Source organism: Hesperophylax consimilis, chromosome 23 (genome assembly GCF_061612785.1).
Source record: "Hesperophylax consimilis isolate HC1 chromosome 23, BYU_Hcon_1.0, whole genome shotgun sequence".
Classification (NCBI taxonomy): domain Eukaryota; kingdom Metazoa; phylum Arthropoda; class Insecta; order Trichoptera; family Limnephilidae; genus Hesperophylax; species Hesperophylax consimilis.
The window spans coordinates 8,857,334-8,879,725 of NC_142858.1; the positions used below are offsets into that span (position 1 = coordinate 8,857,334).

Here is a 22,392-nt window from a genome sequence, read left to right on the forward strand (position 1 = left end):
CCAGAATAGCTATGCAGTTATATTCAGAAAAATGATTTTTTGATAGTATCCTCATGGACACGTTGGCGAACAGGAGATAGTTAAGTATATGTTTTCAGAAACATAATTTAGAAGCTTATCCTTATAAACTGGAATCCATGCAAAATAAGCATCATACCGCGGACAAATAAAGCGCCACAGGAAAAAATTCTCTTTTGGAATTTTAAACAATATTTAGTCAACAAAATGTTTTGTATTTCATAAAACAGAAACCATAAAATGGATCAAACATAGATTTCAACAAAAAAGTGCTGCGCTGCGATGGTGAAAATTTTTCTGCAATCAAAGTTAACCATGAAATTCTGTCTTTAACCCATTGGCCTCAAACGACGCATTCCTGGCGTGTGTACGGCGATGTGTCTTAAAATCTAACGACGCCGTCCCGGCGGGTCTGATGTCTGTCGGCTTAAAAACGAAAAAGGGATACATTATTGACATCTGTGTTTAAAATTTTAAATGCCAATCGCTCTGTAGATAATTAAGCATTTATTTCGTAGTAATTGGCAGGACTCCGTTGGTATAATTTTTTCCTGATATTTACGATTGAAATTTTGTTATATTTCAGCTTCATTGAATTTTTTCAAAATGGCGTGTGGTTCGGGAATTGACAAGCTTTTTCGTAAATCGCATGGTGGGCTGCTAACAAGAGCCTAAATGGCAAAAAATATATATTATGGAAATAAGTATGATTAATGTACAACTTTTCTAAATCCAATTTTTAAAAAAAAATGGTTTTTGAAAAAAAATAATTTTCATATCCTCGTTTAATCATATTAATTTTTTTTTTTTTACAATGCATATGTTTTTTACATACCTTGTTTCAATGTACAAGTAAATTAAAAAAGATTGTTTCGTTTGCATGTTTAGTTTAAAAGTTATGCAAGATTTAGTACACCACTGCACTTAAAAAATTTGGTACAAAATTAATTCGGATGTGAAGGACAATTTTTTAGCCAAACAATTCGGATGCCAATGGGTTAATAGGTATAAATGTTAAAAAAACTTATTATTTTGAGCGGCAGATTCATAACTTTGAAGAACTAAGTTTTCTGATAAACTTTTCTGCAAAATGAAAGCTTTCAATATTGTTTACAATAATTTTTAAAATATTTTATCTAGCTAAGAGGGCCGAACGAAATGGATCCGCAGGCTGCGGGTTGCTCATCACCATCTTAAACCATTCCAATCATAAATGAGTGCGAGTAAAGAGCAAAGTGGTACGATATACCATACCTTCCCCTATAAGGTTCGCATAATAATCCTTATGAAGTTAATTTTTATGTAGCCAAGTGGGTCGCACGAAAAGGTGACCGGATAACTCATTAAAATGACAATTCAACACACCTATAAAAAGTATTATAAAGTTATGAAAAGTGATGAAACAAAAACTAGGTTGAATAGGTTACAAATGTAACTATTTAACCTAGTTTTTGTTTCATCACTTTTCATAACTTTTTAACACTTTTTATAGGTGTTTAATTGTCATTTTGAGGAGTTATCATGGAACCCAATAAATGCAAATATAAATAGTCTTTGTTAATCACAATAAATTCCGCAAAAATATATTTCTACATACTTACGGGATGCTCAAAATCACAGCCTTATAAAACCCCCAGAATAACTATTTTACCCCCGGGTTCAGAACCCATATTATAGAATCAATTTGAAAAATAAATTTTATTTATTCCCAAATTATTATTATTCTTTTTTGTATTTTCCATTTCAATTCCCGTTTTTGAATACACTTTCACATTATGCCTTTGTACAATCACGTTTTCTGTTCTTGGAGTGCATATTAGAAAATGACCATTAGGTACCTACACGGAGAAAACTTACTATTTATTAAAAATCTTCAAACGATTCGTAATCCGGTTAAAAACGGTTTCCTGTTAAACTTTTAGTAAAAAAAGGAATGTATTATCGCTCTGTTAATAAAAAATCATATTATATGCGCAAATGCAGGTGCAAGTACACATGTTCATATATATCAGGAATGTACTAAAAGCTTAACAGGAAACAGTCTGCAATTTTAATAAATCAGCAATACTCATTTTCATCCGTGTACGTGGAGAAAATGATCCTACTTATTATTAAAATAGTTTTTAAATGATAAAGTATTATAAGCAATAATTATTAGCCTGAAACACCCAGACAAATTGAAAAAAATCTTGCAAGAAAAAATTCATGCCGCCGACGGGAATTGAACCCGCAGCCTTCTGATTGCCGGTAAGTTGCTCTACCATTACGCTGGGTCGGCTTATTCTTAACCCGCCAAATAATTTAATGTGTACTAGTATTTTTTATTAAACAATTATTGCTTATTAGGTTTCTTTCTTACAGAAAATTATAAATCTTGGCTAGAGAATGAGATCTAATTAAAAAGACTAAAATAATACCTGAAAAGGAGCTCAGAAGATAAATAACTTTTTTGAAGCTGTGTTAGATGAAAATAATTTTGTCATAGGTACCTGACCTTGTCAGATTTTGCAGATTTTAGTGATATTAGGTCTATTATTTGATGCTCTCATTAATAAATTCTCCATATAAATTGGTAGTAAGTCTTTCACGTTTAATAGTTTTATATTGGTTATTGTAAAAAAACTGAGCTCACACTTACAAGATGTTGGAAACTATAACAATATTTAACAGTAATGGTCACAGCTAAGAGCCATTTCATAAATATTATCCATATCCACATAGAAAAGAGTATTAGATTGCCAATAACAACTTGCATATTTATAAAATTCCTTGTACCTTGCAAACGCAAGTGCTGCCACATATCCATATTTAATTTGTGCAACTAAATCACAATACTCTTACACGGTAAGTTTGAATAATCCAACATAAATTTAATCCACCGTAATAGATGTTAGCTTTTATAATATCGCGTAGCACTTGCAACAAGCTCGTGGAGCACTTGCAATAAGCTCGCGGAGCCCTCTCAACAAGCTCGCGGAGCACTTGCAAGAAGCTCGCGGAGCCCTTGCAACAAGCTCGCGGAGCACTTGCAACAAGCTCGCGGAGCACTTGCAACAAGCGTGAAGAACCAATGTTCTGCGAAGCACTACACATTAACTATATTTTTGCTAATGGAAACATGCTAATTATTGTTGTCCCTGGAAAGTTGGAAGCACAATGTTAAGTATTTATTCGGTGTAATTAGTGAAAAAACGATGATGAACAACTTAAATTTTATTTTAAACATAATTTTTAACATATCTACATGTATTAAATGGATTGCGAAACAAAAGTAAAAAAAAAAAAACAGTTGAGTATATCAATATAATATTTTAAAAAGGAAGGTACTTAGATTTTCTTAAAACTAGGAATAATAATTATAATTACAAGCATATTATTTAACTGATACAGTTAAAAACACAATGCCCCTACATAATCTAAATAATAAATTAACATGTTTTAATTACCTATCTTGTTCCAAATCAAACGCATTAAAATCCAAAACCAAATTAAAAGTTTTTGTGATTTAAAAAATAGTGCTGACAAAAAAGTTACAGTAAAAAATTTAATTTTATCATTTTTACCAATTTGTTCATTGAACCAAAAGTTTGTTATATTATTTACCGTAAAGACAAATAAATACTTAGGTATTATGTTACAATATATATTAAATAATAATATTATGATCGAGATCATAGATGAGCCTTTTTCTACCTTTTTTTATGTATGTACAATTTATGTTATAGGTATGTGCACGCACAGGACGCATTTAAAACTAAAGACGTACATACCCTGTACAGAACCTCAATATGCTAGTATATTAATATATGGGTGTATGAATAACATTGAATATTACTGAACAATAGATTAATATAATGTGAATCAACAATACCGCCTTCGAATGAAGTCTTATTAAGGTACATACATAATTATAAACGATTCCTTCAGTAGGAACCTACTGAAATGTCATAGGCAATTCTTTTTCTTGTGCATTGGGGAATGATAATACCTACCTCTAGCTCTAGTGAAATAATTATACGATATTGGGGGAAACATGAAAGGCACAACATTTTAATTTACCCAGATAAAATGGATTTTGATATCTTTCTAATGCAGCTGATAGATCAACAACATTTCAAAACGCTGGTATATCTAAAAACTCCTTTTTATGACAAAATTGAAAAAGAAAATTATATTCAATTCAACATGTTGATGATCAAAATATAACGTGTTGAAGGTCCTACGAGTATATTAATTATTTCTAGGATGTTGAATGGTTTTAACATTTGTAAATTATAACATTATGTAATAGGTACGCCTTAAACTGGTATACTATAAAAATATAAAAGACAATAATCAATCATTAATTCTAACAAGTTTACTTTGACAGCTCGCTCAAACCAATGAGTTCCTAAGAGGTCCTCTGAAAAAAGATAATTATATGCAAAACTTAACATTCGAAATTATTTATATCCAGGCTTAAATAACACTGTATAATAATTATTTATGGAACACTTATGAATTCCTCGAATTTCTAATAATTTTATTTGGCATACTAAATATTAAACACTCAAGTTTTGGACGCCTTACATAAGCATATACTATGTAATTGATAGGTACTAAGTACGCATTTGAGTTTATATGCCACTAAATGGCTCATCGCTCTTCTGGTCGCGAGATTCCACTATAACAATTAATGTATTGGCTTCATTATTCGAAACCCTGTTATAGAGTTGATTTAAAAATAGTTATATATTTAACAGCCTGTTTATCGATGGACAAGAACCGTCTTCAAGATTTAGATAATATCTAAAATAGAAATAGTCCGCCGTTGAGTATATTTATCACATTAAAACATTTAGGGATATCCTATAATGACATTGACTGACTACGGCATCGGGGCCATGGTGGAGGAGTTACAGGACTCCTCCGAGTCAGAGTGCTCGGAGCGGGAGTGAGCGCGCAGGCTGCGGTGCGTGCGCATGTGGCGCGTGATCATGTCCCGGCGACACGCGGCGTAGGGGCACTGCGGGCACTTGTAGGGCTTCTCCCCGGTGTGTGTGCGGCGGTGGGTCGCGAGGTGGTCGGAGCGGGAAAAGATCTGGCCGCAGGTCACGCAGCGGTAGGGCTTCTGCCCCGTGTGCAGGCGCAAGTGGCGCGTCAGCATGTCGGAGCGGGAGAACCCCCGGTTGCACTTGTGACATATATGGCTACGGCTAGGCGAGCGGCCGCGGTGGCGCGAGGCCACGTGCTTTGCCAGGCGGTCGCGCTGGCTGAAGAGCTGGCCGCAAACTGGGCACGCCCATGCGGTGTCTGAGCCCAGCGGCATTTGTTCCACCACGGGCGATACCTGCAGGTTGTAGCGCGCCGCCACACTCTCCCGGGTTGTTGGCGAGGCCACATCTCCACATACAACTGGGTAGGCGGCTTCTGAGCCTTTGGGCAGAGTGGATCCTGACAAACGTCCCTTACTTCCAACGGATTGCTTCGGTTCAGATTTCACCTTCTTGCCTTTAGTTACACTTACACAGGACCCCTTAACTGATAAGTCCAGCGGTGCATTTTGGTATTCCTGACCGTCCAGTGGTTCCAATTTGACTTTCTTTACCTTTTTTGGCCATGGATTTTCCATCTCGTGACGTGCTTCACTATTCACCGCAATTTCTTCTTTGAATTTATGCTCGGTGTTATAATGTTGTTCACTTATTTGATTTGGGTTAGTATTTTGACAGTTGTAGCCGGAGTCGTGAGGTTCTTCGGCTGATAACAATGAACTGGACACGTTTAAGTACGGAGCGGTTCCATATGAGCCAGAAGTCACCGTGTGTGAGACTAAGGGAGAACGATTTCCTTTAAACCTCACTTGCTGACCAGTGGAAGCCGACTGAGCTAAAGTTAAAAAAGACGGAGGCACGTTGCTGGGAACTCCGTACATAAAGTATGATTGAAGGAAAGCTTTCCCTGATTCCGGTAGAATAGACATGACGTCTGGCACAGTGGAGCCTACTTGTGGCGTGGAGCGGCACATGCTGGCCACTGCTTGCGCAGAGTGCGGGATGAAGGGATACGCCTGAGGAACTGTCGAAGCGAGCTGGGGAGTCATTTGAAGGGGTGTAGGACTGGCCTGGGAATAACTAACATTGTTATTTTCCCTGTCAGCTAAGAGGGTTCCGTTTCCCAAAACAGCCAATTTGTCCACTACTCGGCTTAACCTTATTCTCTTTTTGGTGAAGCATACTGTTCCTGGGGAGGCATCTTCATTAGCCATTGTGTCGCTGTCCCAAAGTAACCGTCCAATACTGCCTCCTTACTGTGGATCTGTGGACAGATAACAAATAAGTTAATAACAAATTAGCGTTTGGCAGAGGCATAGTAGTGATAAGTTTCGTGGAACACAATATGCACAGCGCCTGAGTTACATGGATCACCGCCCTCAGAATCTGTAGCATTGAAAACTTTGTCATGGAAAATATCTTGTCAAAATTTAATTTTCGATAATTTAATTGGTAGGTAATAACTAATAACAAAGTAAAGAAATGCATACAAATATCATATTTCATCAGCAATGTTTTGAATATAAAAAAAGATAAACAATTTTATTATCTACTAATAATGTTAATTTCATAAAACATTGAAACGCCGCATCATTTTTGTTAGTTGTGGTTACAGGAGTAAAACAGAAAGATATTTGATTATTAGATAAAAGTTCAAGTAAAATATGACAGCTGTACATGTGTAGTTTGTTGACATAATAAATTTTCTTACGCAAATGTAATTGATACATAGTATTTGATAATTGACACATTTTCATTTGCTCATAGTCTGTAACTATGAACAAATGAAAATAAATTGTTATCTTGATTATGCAAAAGACGTGTAAACGCATGGTCACGCAAAACAATAAACGGATAAAACATGCTTACAATAAAGACACAACACAAAATTATTGCATTCATTAAGTTAATATTTTTGCAGGTGTATAGTTTTTTTTATTAAAATTTTTTATAATGGAAAAAATAAAACGCAAATGCTTTTTCCATACAAAAAAGTTTCCATGAAAATAAAACTTTTCGGTTGAGTTTGTAAAAAATCCAATTTGTAAGTTTTGGCTCTGAAAAATTGCAAAATTCGCATAACACATAAATGGCGGTACACATTCTTGCAAATGTACCCCGTAGGTTACGTTGGAAAGCTGAATGTCGTATATAATTACCGAAATTTGAAGCACGATTAGACAGCGTGTCTCGACTGGTGGTTTTCAGATGGATGATTATTTTTCTGTAACAAAAAATAAAATTTTAAAAATTTAGTTGTTTTTCTTTTTTCTTCAAACATTTGAAAAGAACACGAAGATTATTTGTTTTGTAGATCTGTTTCGCACGTCAAAATGTGGTGTTGCATGTAATCGCAATGGAACTTAACTCAACTTACTAGCTTAATGGTATTTACTTTATTTAATTTAAGTTAGTTACTTTAACAATAGGCAACATTCCCAAAATTTACATACATGTTTTAATACATAATATGATCCTTGCTTGATATAAATACAAATGGTGTGTGAATGTATCTTTAACCCCGAAGGTCATTAACTCATTATAAGCATCGCTTCATGTAATCTTCATTTTTTGCTTATTTCGAAGAGTCATTTTATGATTGAACAGGATTGAGAATTACATGATGAAATAATAAAGGCGGAATTTTCACATGTGTAATTTACACGCAGAGGAAACTGAACTCGTTAAAGTTACCATTTTTTAATTTGATAGAATGTTTATTTTCATATTGAAAAATTGCAGAATTTCTTTCCCTTTCTAATTTCATCCTATCGTATATTTGTAGATATTTGAAATGATAATCTGACATTATTTATTTATCGATGAAGATATTTTCAAGCACACGCATGTGAATATAATTCTACAGGTGATAGTACATTAAATGGTCATTTCGGTATTGGCGACTTTATTATTATTCCTTTACTTCGAACAAATTTTTTACCGACATAAATCCGTAAATTTTACTATATAATTTTACACCTATCCTAAGTGTCTCTATTAAAAACATGGTATTAATTTAATTGACTTTACTTGCAATTTACCTACCTAATATATTATTATTGGTAATGACCAAGCAAGTCAGAAAAATTAGGATATTAATTAATAATTAATAAAGTGAAGTCGTAGATCTTGATCTTTTACAAGTTGACGATCCTATGGAAGAAGTAAAATATATTTGTAAACAAAAACAAGGTATTTTTCTGTAGGCTATTTTGTTTGTAAAATCTCTGTCCGTCCCAATTTGGTTCTTATTCGAATGTATTTATTTATTTTGCTTTTATAAGTTGATCATTTTCATGATGTGTTGTAATTCGCATGATATCATTAGTTACCTATTAGTAATTTAATCGCATCCCTAGTCCATACATACATATTGGTACTTTTTACTAGATACAGTATTCCAATAAATTATTTTATTTTTAATTCAATATCCATTTTTTTGCCTATTTCATTTCTATTTGAAAACTAATAAAAAAACGTAAATGAATAATGTCAATATTCTTACGTGTATGCAGATATGTTTATAAACAATTATAAAATAAGTCCAGGGTTGTCACCCGACGACCTGTTGCTTTTGAAAATCGCACACACGAATAATGTGCTTCGTGCTGGGTACCTTGTTTACAGTGTAAAAAGCGCGCATTAACAATCTTGAAATTTCCCCATACGGCTGCAAGACGTACCTGCACCGTCTGACCACTGTGCCTTGAAGCTAACTGTGAGTAGAGTACAGACCGATTGATGTCCAGAAGTCTTTTGGTAGGACTAGGACTTGGGACTTACAGATCCATCCCGCAGGGAGCACGTGACGGGGCCTGCTGGGGCTCTCCAGCACCTCGCACTGCACTAACACGGACTGGATGGTACAGGCACGGTTCAGGCACGGCACAAGAACAGGCACGAAACAGGGACGGCACAGGGACGGCGGCACCCACCCACGCCGAGATCCGGCTACGACTGCCGCCTGACCGGATAGCTGTCCGGCCGTACACCTGCCGGCGTATAATACTTGTGCTCACAAAAAATTAACTGTTCACCAAAGTTCGACCAGTTTGTATCGTGGGAGTGTGTGCCGCGGCTACTCCCGCATACATGCAACCCTGGGGTGACCATGGCCCTCCGGCAGTCGGCACTCACAGAGGCCTCATCTGATGTTTGCATTATAAGTTAAACAAAGCAAAAATGGTCTGTTATAATTGAATAAAAATAGTTTGGCTGAAATATTACTAACTTAAAATATCTTATTCGGAGTGAGTCTTCGAACGAGTCCCGATTAAAAACATAAATTCATCTTTCTTACTATTTCTAATTTCTGAATAAACAGTTCAGTTTTAAAAATACAACTTTGAAATATATATATTATTGTGTTTTCTCACCACCATTAACTACGGGCTTTTATAAAAATAGTTAAAAAATATATTTTTACGTTCACCAATAAACTAGGGTCAGGGACAATTTCAATAAAAATCTCCCACATTTTAAGTAGATCCATATATTTATGTTAGTAATAAGCGTTATATTGTATCTAACTAACAAATTTCACCCACACATTGATGCTTAATTGTTTTCATTTGTATTTCTAAATTGCTTTTGCAAGCCGTTAAAATTTTTTGTTCGCTTACATGCCTGTTTGTTGTTAATGAGACAAGGGAGAGATTACAACTGAACTATCCATATGTATAATTAAAAAAAGGAAATTTCGTAAGAATCGAAATACCTCTGACGACTCCGTTGTAATCTCATCCCCTTTCTCTTGACGACGACACAATCAAGAGGAAGAAAAGTTACAACGGAGCTCTCAACAGCTAAATTAAAATAATATTATAAAACGACAATAATCCATATATATAAAGTCGAGTGTCGCGGTGTGGGGTTTTTTTTAAACACACTGTCTCCTCTCTCACTTCCTCCCCTTTTCTAACCCCTTACAGCAGAATTTCAATATTTCTTGTTGAAATTTTGCACTCTTGATGTTCAAAATAAGAGGAAAATTACAAACTGCATGTGATATCGAAAAGCCTGGGAAGTGATGCACGGGACTTTAGCTAGTATTATAATACAATTGAAAATAGTTGTATCTTTAGATTCTCAGTGATGGACAGCCGATTCGTAGCGGTTGGTGGGACTTTCGCGCGCTCGGCCGAGAGGCGGCGGGTTGGAGGCGGGGGGAGGGGAGGCATAGCGCGGGAGGTGACTTGACCCAATACTCGTTCGGTTATCAGATATCTATATTTTATTTTCTTAGCAATTTTTCGAGTCGTCAGAAGACATGCAACATATAATATTATTATGTACCAATACGGCAGTAAATCGACAATCACTCGCAATCGTAATCGATTGACTGCCTATTAACTTGTTTGTCTACCCCGCAGCGTTAGTTTCATGTGAAAATATCATCGAAAGTATGCAGCAGGCGAATTATTGTTTCGACCATTATGTCTACTTACCTCAATCGTCGTTATTACTCAAGTTTAAGTTAAGAATTATTTGCTTTAGTTTGTACTACGATGTACGCGTGTATTCTAGAATTTATTTCTCGTAGGTTGATACAATTTCTCTTTTCTTAATCTTTAGAATTCGTGAAATATTATGTATGCAATATTATATACACTTTATGCAAACTTTCAATATGCATATGTTTTTAGGGAGAAACAAACAAAATAGTTTTATGTTCATGCAAATATTGAAGATTACGATAGAACTATCGATATGAGATGGTCAGCTATAAAAGCAGTTAAACTGGGTTAAATTCTAGATCAAGAAATTTAAAACAAAATTAAAAATTTTAATATTTAAATTTAAAAACTTTTTTATTTTTTTTTTGTAAATTTTATATCCCGTGTTTTGTCACGAGTGTGAGCTAGTTACTATTAAAAAAACGTATGTAAATATTCGTACAATCTTAGTAAAGAATGATTTTTGATACGATAAAAAAAATGCCAAAAAAATCACACGGGTCAAAGATGTGGGGACTTAAATATACACGTTGTGTGTGGGAGTTTTAATTTTCGAGTAGTTCCATTAGAAAGGGTTACATTATACTATTTCATATCGATAAGCGATTTTTTCCACGTCCTTACACAATGCTAGTCAGGATTGTGAGACAAACAGGTGTTGAATGAAACACAACTTTGCCGTGAGAAAACAAACATGGACGCCATCAATAATATGATATATGACGTCACGTTCTGATAAGAATCGATACTTGGATCGTATTCAATCTTCGACAGCATTTATAATAGTATAGACATGACCTTGTGTTGTAGGTAGCTACCCAACAAGACAAGACACCATATACACGAATTTTTAGATACAGGCAATTGTTGGGAAGATACTGCAAGTTTAGTAAGTGGGTGTGAAGTATACAAAGGAGTATAACTTCTATAAGTATAACTTCTATGTCAGAACTGTGGACTCTGCACCGTCAGAAGGGCCGCATCATTATTATCATTAGTATTATTATATTATTATTATTATGTCAACGTGTTAATTAAATACCTAATACAAAAAAATCGGAAAAGTTATTAAAGTTATAAAATTCGATTTTGTTTTAATTTAATTAATGAATGAGTGAAATTGAATTTTTTTATTGAACACCCAAGCATTTATCTGAAATTGGATGACATTATAAAAAAATGCGGCAATATACGAAATTAATTACGCCCCAGAAATGACCACAATTATGTCGAAAATTGAAAATAAATGCGTTATATAAAACATTTTTTTAAATGAAAACTTATGTTTATTCAGGAACAACTTTTCCTGTTATCTTATTTTGAAGGTTATACACATCAATGTAATATATCATTGAAAAAGAAAATAATACTAATAAATCTAAACAAAACGTGAAACAGAACAAGACACAGAAAAATAAAAAAATATAACGGTCACAATCCAGGATCTCTTATCTTACCGGGAGAGACGTCTTACACCACTCGACCATTGGGTCTTATTTATTAATATTTATTTGATGATTTCCGTTGCTTTGTCTATAATTTCTGAAGGTTGCGGGTTTGAATCCCGCTGTGTGCAAATATACAGGGTTTTCCAATAAGAGGTGTTATTTTGATGTTTAATCGTAAAAGATCAATGGTTTCGTTGCTTGTGTGGCACGTAGCGCCGTTTTATGGAATGTAAACGTTGTCCAGATCAATACCATTCAATTTCGGCCATAAAAAATCATTAGTCATCTCTCGACAGCGTAATCCATTCACCATAACTGTTGCTCCAGCCTCATTTTCGAAAAAGTAAGGTCCAATGACTCCGCTGGACCATAAACCGCACCAAACAGTCACACGTTGAGGATGGAGAGGCTTTTCAACAATAACTCTTGGGTTTGTCGAGCCCCTTTTTGATTTTGATTGTTGAAGAAGCCACTGAGGTGGAAATGGGCCTCATCACTCAAGATGATTTGCATTTGATTCACTCAAGTGAATTTTAATAATTTCAATGCGTTGTTGAAGCGTGTATCGTTCCATTTTTATTAATGGGGTAGTTTTTACTTGTCAAATGTTAAAAAAATGACAGCTTCAAAAGGAACATCTACCGAAATAGCGGGCTATTCAAAATAACACCTCTTATTGGAAAACCCTGTATATTTTTATTAATATGAGGTATTTCACATTTAAATAATATAAAGATAACCTTTATTTGCGGCACGTTCCACAGTAATAACACTGTATAAATATCGCCCAGGTGAAAACCAACAATCTATACGTTCTTTTTTGTTATTTGTTTTTGGGGTGTTATGCCGTGTTGCGCTAACTCCTTCTTTAGCCGAGAAGGAGTTAGCTAAAGAAGGAGTTAGCGCAACACGGCATAACACCCCAAAAACAAATAACAAAAATACTTTTGGCCGTGAAAATCTTAAATCATATTTAATCTATACGTTCCTTGAAATGGCTTAAGAAGTTTTTAGTCACCATATTTGAAAAGTTAGGAACTTCCCCTCCTTCCGCTCTCCCACCTACTTCCCCTACCAACTTCCTTCGGTATAACGACATACCCCAATTGAGGATGCCATAGTCCCACTGGCTCTGAAGTTGGGACCATTGTGTGGTATTCATACTAACAAAAACATAAATCAATTATGTATAAATTTTTCGTTCATATTATTAGACATATATAGCTTACTTAAATAAATTAAGTGGCGTACCGTAATTTTTCATGACCCGTAGATAGTCACTTAGGGATTATGTTTAAAAAAAATGCAGCATGTAGTATGTACGCAGTTAATATGATAGTAAGTATTAAATACTGCACCATACCAGCAAGTATTAAGTCATTTGGGCCAGCGGCAGTATAAACACTGTCCGTCTTACTCATAATAGATAATGCGGAGGGATAAGAACAGGTTAGTAGAAAACTAGGTAGGTTACTCATAATCACGAGCATGCGTACTAGGGATTAGGGACGTATTACTATCGAGATCGCACACTTTTTTAAAAATCTCGTTGATTTGACAAATATCGATCGATCACGCAAAAAATGTGAAAAAGCAGTAATGCCCTTTGGCAGCACTATCAGAAAAATATTTTAAATAAAGTAACGATTTACCAAAGCAAATACGGAACGCATAATCAAATCGGCTAAATATCGAAGAAATTCAAAGCATTAAAGATCGTGAAGAAACGTGAAGTTATTGTAGAAAGCAATCACTTTGTGGTTTGACATATTTAATAAAATAAAATACTTTTTTGTTTTAAAACCACGATATTTATTAATTTAAGAACCGACCGGTTTCGAAAAGCAAAAATGTATAAAAACTTTTCAATCAAGTATAAAGTGATGTGTATTAATATATACTTTTTCAAACAGTGCATAAAAATGAAAGTGTTTCCTAACTATTTAAATGCGCAGTTCAAAAGCGCCAAAAATCAATCATTAATTCCTCAATCTTCCATGTATAAAGCTAAATTGGCGTGGTTAAAAGAGGATCTAAAATGTGAATACAAACGACGTAATAATATCAAACTTAATTTAAAACTATTACATACTGAACTAGTGTATGAGTTGCACCCAGTCGAATGGGACTTATTTGACGACAAAGTGAGATACCTAGTGTCAGTTAAATCTTTTAATAAACTTAATACATTAAATAAAAAACTCAACAACTTGTGCCGTATAAATAATCCAGATATTAATATTAGTAACCCGGAGTCGGTCCATACATTTTTTGACCGTGTACAGAACCTGTCTTCTGTACATTTTCTTCCTGAGGAGATATCCCTATTGGCAAAGGGATTAAAATATAACCTTAAATACTCGAATAATGTCTTTGTGTTGCTTATATTTGTATCATGGTGTCTCCCTCTATATATTGTTATATATATACACACATTATGTACTTCTTGTTTAGTATTAATTTGTACCCTGATGATGCTTAAGTAAAGCGAAACCGGTCGGTTCTTAAATTAATAAATATCGTGGTTTTAAAACAAAAAAGTATTTTATTTTATTAAACGTGAAGTTAGCCACTAAACGCGAAATGCGAAAATGACCGTGTTTTTGGGGATTGGAACAAAGTGGTACCTGTCTAAAATAATGTTGCATGAACATTATATTGAGTAAATATTTTAACCCGAGCAGTACACGGCCCTCTTCACCCTGTAGCTATATCAGCGCTGCAGCTACGTACAAGGGAATATTTATATGTAAGACTGTGCAAGTAGATATATAGTTAATAGTGTGTTCATGTTTCTTCACGAAATATTGCCATGGTCGTATTATGTAAAGTTATTGATTAAGAATCCTTGTACATGGTCCTGATGCTCAGAGCTCCCTTGCAACCTTTCATTCTATTACATTCCTTGTTTATAAAAATAAGAAAAGGTTTTAAATTTCCAAGAAAGACGATCATTCCCAGTTGATGAATAACCTACAAATATTTGAATTATTGCCAGTGCCGTCATCACAAGCGACAAATGGCGATGGATTTAGTTAGACGAGCCGTTCACAACTGTAGCTCATATACGATTTTAAAACTCCTCAGGAAAGTCCTCTGTAATGTTTCTGTGATTTGGAGATTGCAAAAGATTATGTCATTCAATTTAAGTAAAATCGGCATAAATGTAGTTATTTTCAGAAATAAAATTCACTTGATGGAGGCTACCCATTAACCTCACGGCATTCCTCTGCTGCTAATATATTGTGTAAATTTACTGCGATCATAAGTAAAAACGAAAATCGCGAAACCCGATGAAAAATTACGACAGTGTTCTTTACAAAGTTGTAAATTGTATTCTAAGCTGCCCTAAAATTGTTTATGGTACTTGTTCAACATAGTTTACTCAATCCAAACCGTTAAAAATTAATCAGTAAACAAAAAAATTGATTATAAAGTGTAAAATAAATTCTTTTAATTCCTACTAAGAGTCCACCCAGATTCCGATAGGAAGCTAAAACGTTTTTAAAATTTTTTAAATAACATTCTCATATTGCCCGGTATATCGGTAACTTTTGTACTACAATCCTCGCTCAAACTTAAGTGGGCTATAAAGGCCGCTTATACCTTGATAAGCCGCAAAATATTTCCTTTATAGACGCCGAGGCATTAGCAGTGACATTTATGTAAATAATTAAAAACTTTATTTTCACGGAAATGTATGTAAATTGCCTACTTTTAACAATATCAACTTGGATAATTCATCTTACGATGATGAATGTCGATGACGTTAATAATTGATGAAAATCTAAAACGGTCTGATAAGAGATTTTAAAAGTTCCAATGTTGGCTTTTTATAATATCGCGATGACAGTAATAAGGTTTTGCAAAGAAAAAAGAAACACGTTCCTCTATCAAATTCATAGAAAAAAGTTTAATGTTGGTGAAATCTATGCTTATTATTTACGATTATGTCATTAGAATTATATATCAGTTACTGCTCGGCTTGGTTATTTTGACGAGCTTAGCGTGGCTCAATTTATTTATTTTAAATAAATAAATAAATTAAACCACGCTAAGCTCGTTATAATAACCAAGCAGAACAGCAACTGATATACCGGGCCTATGCCTTTTTGCGAAACGCGTACGGTCAGTAAATATAAGCATATATGTATATATTATATTTACATCAAGTTATAATGTGGTTCTATAATGTATGACCGTGGATAAAATTTTGATCAGAAAAATCTGAATAATTTTAGAAATAATTAAGATTACTACTGTGTTAAATAAACCTCGGGTAATTTAATGACTAACATATTGTTTTAAATAAACAAGTTTCACAGTGCACTTTTTCTAACCACCTGAGACAGATTATACTATAAAATCTGCTATAAATATAAATATATATTGAACAGGTAAAGGCACATCATTTTAAAGGGAAGATTTTAATGTATAATTTAGAACACCCACCCGCAATCCCCTCTTAATCTGTAACAACAACACAGTGCACTACTGGACAAGAATAATCTCTTTAAAAAGATTAGTAAATGGTATTTAAAAAATATATGTAGTCACCGAGAGATATAAAGAGAGAGCCAAACACCCTTTTTACTATCCAGGTCATAAGTCCTAGGACAATAGTATCATTATTGGAAATGCCGTTCTATTTTGATAGTAAAGAATTTTTTTTCTAATTTATTGTATCATCCTCGGCGACTATTTGTCTCTCCTAGCATCCTCTTTCTACGGCACACATACGAGAATAAGAATTAAGTGCGAAACTTGCGAGCATTGAATGATTGCGATTGATGCGACAGTGCGGGATAATAATACCCACGTGCGCAGTGCGCGCTCCAGCAACAATGGAGTGTAGTCGGCCCGCGTGGTGTGTGGGTGCGACGGCGCGCACACCCTCTCAGCGCGTCGCGGCGCGGCGTCCCGACGGCCGTCCATCGCGGGCGTTTGTTCGCTCCTTTTTATTTCCTACGCGCCTGGCATTTCATCGAACGCGGCCGCTAACGACGGAGCGATAGTCCGAAATAGACGCGGATTCCAGTCACCTTAGCACCGTTGTCTCGAACAGGTTCTATTTCTATAGACTCTTATATCCAGTGGTGGTAAGGCCGAGTCCTTCGGAACTTTCGCAAGTTGAAGGGTTATTTGATTCCACCCCAATCTTTCAGTTTTAATGTGCATATGGCGATGTGACCCAAGGAAAAGTAGTATAGCTTAGAATAAGAACGCCTCTCACTCTATGGAAGCCGCAATCATTTGATGCAAGTGTCTTCTATGGAGAAACTCAATCGTTAAAATTTTAGACCCTCGATGCTCAAATTCACACCATCGCAGATTTCCTTGTTGCTCCAAGTCCAAGGTTTAAGATTACTCTAGTTTTGAGATCGCCCCAGTCACTGTGCTCATACTATGTACCAACGTATTTTATACAAAACCAACTTTGAACAACAACAACAAAAACTTTATTTGTGGCAACACAACTTTCGATTTTATACAATATAAGATTATATACAAAGATAAGAAACGTAATGAAAATATATTTGGAAATAATAGTATAACAAATAGAAAATTGTTTTGATTTCCAAGAATGTTATGAAGCATTCATAATAATTTCCAGAATGAAAAAAAGCGTCGAGTTAAAAATAAAATGAAAACGGTGAACAAATAAGTTAACATATTTGAAAAATGACCAATATATCAAATACTGATAATTATGTACACGACGTTGATGATAGTTTCAAAAAATCTACTAACTGTTGTTTGTGGGCTGTGCACAGCTGTCCGAAACGATGACTACACAACACATGGTCTCCGCAAACTCGTAGTTCATGTGGGAAACTTGTGAATCTACACTACCCAAAATAACATTTTCCGATTTGAGTATTTAGATTGATTTTTTATTAACTTTTTTAGGTAAATTAACTTTTAGAGCCGACTTTACGCTTCGACGCGTTTTAAAAGATATTGGCCGTTTCTTTTTTCAAGTTCAGACTCCATTAAAAAATAAAACCTCAAATCAACACAAGTTATACTACAAAATTTGTAAAAAATGTGATTCACCAGTTTCCGGACACCGTGTAAAAATGTTTGCACATGAATTGCAATCTTCGAGAAATAACGGTGTTCTCGGACACCATTTCAATGAATGAAAGAAGTGAAGGCGAATTTATACTTTAATATTGGATATTGTAGTGGAGTTCGGACTTAGAATATATAGAATATTTAATGGCGGCGAGAGTTAGGAGCTCGCAGGTAAATTATATTAATATTATGTTATAGTATATTGACGTTCTCTGTGGCCGAGGAGTAAAGCTCCCAATTAGCAACCGACGGCCGCGGGCTCAAATCCCGGCTTGCGCAAATAAATTTCATTTGATGAATTTTCGTTATTACACAATTTATTAATTTAAAGCAGGTATAAAGTATAATTTTCATTATACTTGTGGTACGTTCCAGAGCGGAATTTACGATAAGTATCGCCCTGGTGTAATACAACCATTCAGAATTGTTGCTTGGAATGGGTTTAGCCGCGTTTGGTGTTCAGATATGAACAGCCTGGTACTCCCCCACCTTCCTCTCCCTTATCTTATTCCCACCACACTACCTCCAGCTTCATAACATACCCCAATTGGGGTTGCCATAGTCTCACTAGCTCCAGGCGGATGAGAGCAGTTGAGAATCTTGGGCGGTATTTACAATAAAAAAAATAACAAATAAATATATATATATGTTGATAAATTTTGATTAAATTTTCAAATCAAGAGTCCTTTGTGTCGGCATCGTCCAAATAATATCGTATTATGAAAATGGTTTGTGAAAATTATTATTAATTATTGAGGAATTCGTTGCCAATATTCGTCAGAGAAATTGTGTTTTAGATAAGAAGTTAGATGATATTATACAGCCGTCCACGACCGTCGATTGGTTAGGCCTGCTTGGAGCGCGGGTGAGCGGCCCTTGATTGTTGCTTTAATTAGCAGAACAGTGCGAGCACTACCGCTGCAACAAATATCGGGATTTACTTGGCGCAAGTGCATTATGCATCGGATGCACCTGATTACCGATTGTCAATATTTACAATTTTGGCAAACAATAAAAAGGTTTGGTCTAGAAACACAATGGGAAATGCATACAGAGTGTTCTCATTTATTTATTTCAGAATAAATGTGAAAAAATAAGATGAACGATATACAATACTTAGAAGATGCTATACAGATTCACCGACGGGAAAAACAAAAATCCACAAAAAATATGAAATATAGTACTTGTCTATACATTTTTAAGTCTGCAACTGAGCGATTAATGTGATTTTTGGTAAATAAAATATTTTCTCCATTCTTGACTTATTTTATATGTTAATTAAGAATTTTTTTAATTAAATGGTGGTGAAAACAATAAGTTATATTATTTATTTAAAGAAGAAGAAGTATATTAATTATTTATATTAGACAATAATGGTGACCGGATAAATCATCAAAATGATAATTTATCACATCTTTAAAAAGTTATATAAAGTCATTGAAAGTGATGAAACAAAAACTTTATTAACTGGGTTAATTAGGTTAGGTTAGGTTAGGTTTAAATTTTTTTTCATCGTTTCTAATGACTTTATATCACCTTTTAAATGTGTGTTGAATTGTCGCTGTTTTGAGTTATCATGGAACCGACAATAATAGAGAGTAAATTAAAATTACGACTTACGATATACATTAGGAAATGTAATGTCCATGCAGAGAATGACCAAATATTACTTTAAGATACTTATTAAGAACAAATCAAAGGGAATACAATCTTTTAGACAAACTTTAATTATAATCCTACCGTTTTTCTTTATATGCTCACTGTTATTTTCAGGTACAAAAATAAAATGTATACACTTATATTACCCACGAACAGGCTGCGCCTTAGTGGGATCCCTTTCTTATTATTATAAAACTGTAATGTCAAATGTATAAATTGGAAAAAAAATAAAGGAAATAAAAAAAAATATCAAAACAATATTGTAAAAACAAATCCGTGAACTTATAATTAGGTTGCTATAGGAATTGATATAATTGTTCAATATTTACCCATTGCAATTTTGATTTGAAAAGGCACTCCAAGAAATATTTAAGATACATTTCAGTTAAATAGTATGTAAAGTTTATATATGTGGATGTTGTGATACGTTTGACAAGGAAATAAGGGTACAAGAATCATTGGTAGGGTTTTCGCTGGGGAATGAATACGGTGAGGTTGGCTACTCTACGAGAGGGGTTGTTATAACTTGTTGAGTCAAATAAATTACCCGAATGCAACGCTTTTACCGTGGTACTAACTGCCAACTAAAAATTTATAATAGAATTTGGAAAAGTTCTAAGAAAGATTAATACCTACTCGCGTTACCTTTTTAAAAACTGTTTTAGTGCTACCGGGAATAGACATTTGGGATATTACAACATTCTATGCGTCAGGTCGGTAGGTACCATAATTACTGCGTAGAAGCCTCTTCACCTTTACTCTCGTTGTGTCTTTGTTCAATCACAATTCTAACAAACAAATGGCCTATTAATTCACTGTTTCCTTTGGGATTATTTAAAGTAAATTTTGAATATGTAAACGCTAAATATTATAATAACATTTGTAAATATATAACTTGTAAAATATTTATAGATTAAATCGCTCTATAAAAAATACCAATAGGTATTTTATATAATTTGTTTTAAAATAAACTAGAATTTATTACACAGGAGCTTGAATTTTATTTACAGAAATGAAAACAATATATAGCAATGTAACGCTTAATGAACAATAGCTGATAAATTTCGCATAAATGGGTAGGTAAACCTACCTATATCTTCATAAAAATCCGTTTTGTTTTTCTATGTAAACACGCATGTAAAATAATCGTTGTTTATTAAATGTAGATGTGTATAACATTTCAATAACACACATCAAATACGACAACCAAAGCTCGAATGACAAATCAAAACATTTAATGTCTAACGGAAACTTTTCAAATATGTGTCCCGAAAATAACAAAAAAATTTAAATGATAAGTACTGATTTCTGACAAAATACATACATATACGTTATAAATACATTACATATACATGTTACAACACAACACAAACTTTTTTTAAAATCACTCGAAACAATTGAAAAGTAATGTTGTTTTAAGGAACTGCTAATAATGAATGAATGAAAGTAAGTATAGTGTACTCACCACTTATAGATGAACTAAAACTGTAATCTCTCGTTGGTAATCAGTATTCACGCACTATTTGATGTCGGTGTCTGGGCGGGTGTCAGTGCCGGGGGTGGTTTGGTCGCTGGTCGGGTCGGGTCGGGTCGGGTCAGGTCGGGACCCGCGAAAAGGATGTGTCTACCGGGAAAGCGTCCTGTTGACTGACTTGGCCGCTGACTGATATGCGGCTGGAAGGAGGCGGCGATCCCTTCCCCCCACCACCGCCCCTCCCCCGCGGGACTGGTGGGAAATGCAGACCCACACATCCCCACTCCGCCCGTCTTCTCAACACGGGGCATTTTGGGCCTAAACAAATAAAGCTTTATAGGTACCTACTAATAAAAAAATATATAAATAAAATAAATTACTTTGGTACTTGCATTCTCCACAATTTAAAAGAATACTGATATGTGTGTAATGATTTAAAAAAAAATTATTATTCTACTCTCCATAGCGCGTGGTTATGAAGGAGTACTTTTTATGTATTTATTTATTTAAATAGAAACGGTACAACATGTGACATTAACATAAAAAAAATAAGTTTAAAGGTTTAAAATGTAAAAAAGTTTTAAAGATAGAATAACTACAAGGGTATATAATAAGTAAAAAAACAGAAAAACAAGTTATTAATTTTGGTATAAAATAATAATATTTAGTATAATATCAAAATAATAACCCCTAATAGGATCATTCGTCAATGATGCCAAAATGTAGAAACCCATAAATAATATAAATGATTTTCAAATTAGAGGGTGACTTAAAAAACTTAGCTATATATCGTCATAATAAGTCATAATTATTGTAAGTCAACATCTGTTTAATGAAAAATAATTCTTAGTAGGTGATGTGCAAATAATATTCAATAAGTTATTAAAAAACTACAAATATAATATATTAGATAAACAAATAGTGATATTATGTAATATGGTTATTCAAATCTGGTCACCAAGCCCGGTTAAAGCCATTTCAAGACATTTTTCAATTCTGAATGGTGGTCTTACACCAGGGCGATACTTTCCATTCTGCCGCAAATATATAATTTTAAATGAATACACTGTGAAATAATATATATTAATAAAATAACCAATCAAATTTACTTGAGCACTGCGGGATTTGGACTCGTGACCTCTGGATTGTTAGTTTAAAGCGTCAACCCTCAACTACGGAGGTCCAATTGCCTATTTGACGCATAATTAAAAAAACTGATATAATTG

At 34.2% G+C, this 22,392-nt stretch overlaps 1 protein-coding gene across 2 annotated transcripts; it reads right to left on the reverse strand.

Moving 5' to 3' along the window:
• Nucleotides 1-3,470: 3,470 nt before the first annotated feature.
• klu (zinc finger protein klumpfuss) lies at nucleotides 3,471-21,190 on the reverse strand. 2 transcript variants are annotated; one of them, XM_089645823.1, is made up of 3 exons: nucleotides 8,835-8,988; nucleotides 7,211-7,275; nucleotides 3,471-6,315 (listed from the first exon to the last, which is right to left on the reverse strand). In XM_089645823.1, the coding sequence occupies exon 3, from the start codon at nucleotides 6,263-6,265 to the stop codon at nucleotides 4,886-4,888; it is 1,380 nt and encodes a 459-aa protein (XP_089501949.1). In that variant the 5' UTR covers nucleotides 6,266-6,315; nucleotides 7,211-7,275; nucleotides 8,835-8,988; the 3' UTR covers nucleotides 3,471-4,885. The 2 variants fall into 2 exon arrangements, with proteins under 2 accessions (XP_089501949.1, XP_089501950.1); XM_089645824.1 differs by lacking the exons at nucleotides 7,211-7,275; nucleotides 8,835-8,988 and adding an exon at nucleotides 21,158-21,190.
• Nucleotides 21,191-22,392: the final 1,202 nt, after the last annotated feature.

Bases quoted from the DNA above. Each gene is read 5' to 3' on its own strand.
- klu (XM_089645824.1), bottom strand. From the start codon at position 6,265: ATGGCTAATGAAGATGCCTCCCCAGGAACAGTATGCTTCACCAAAAAG.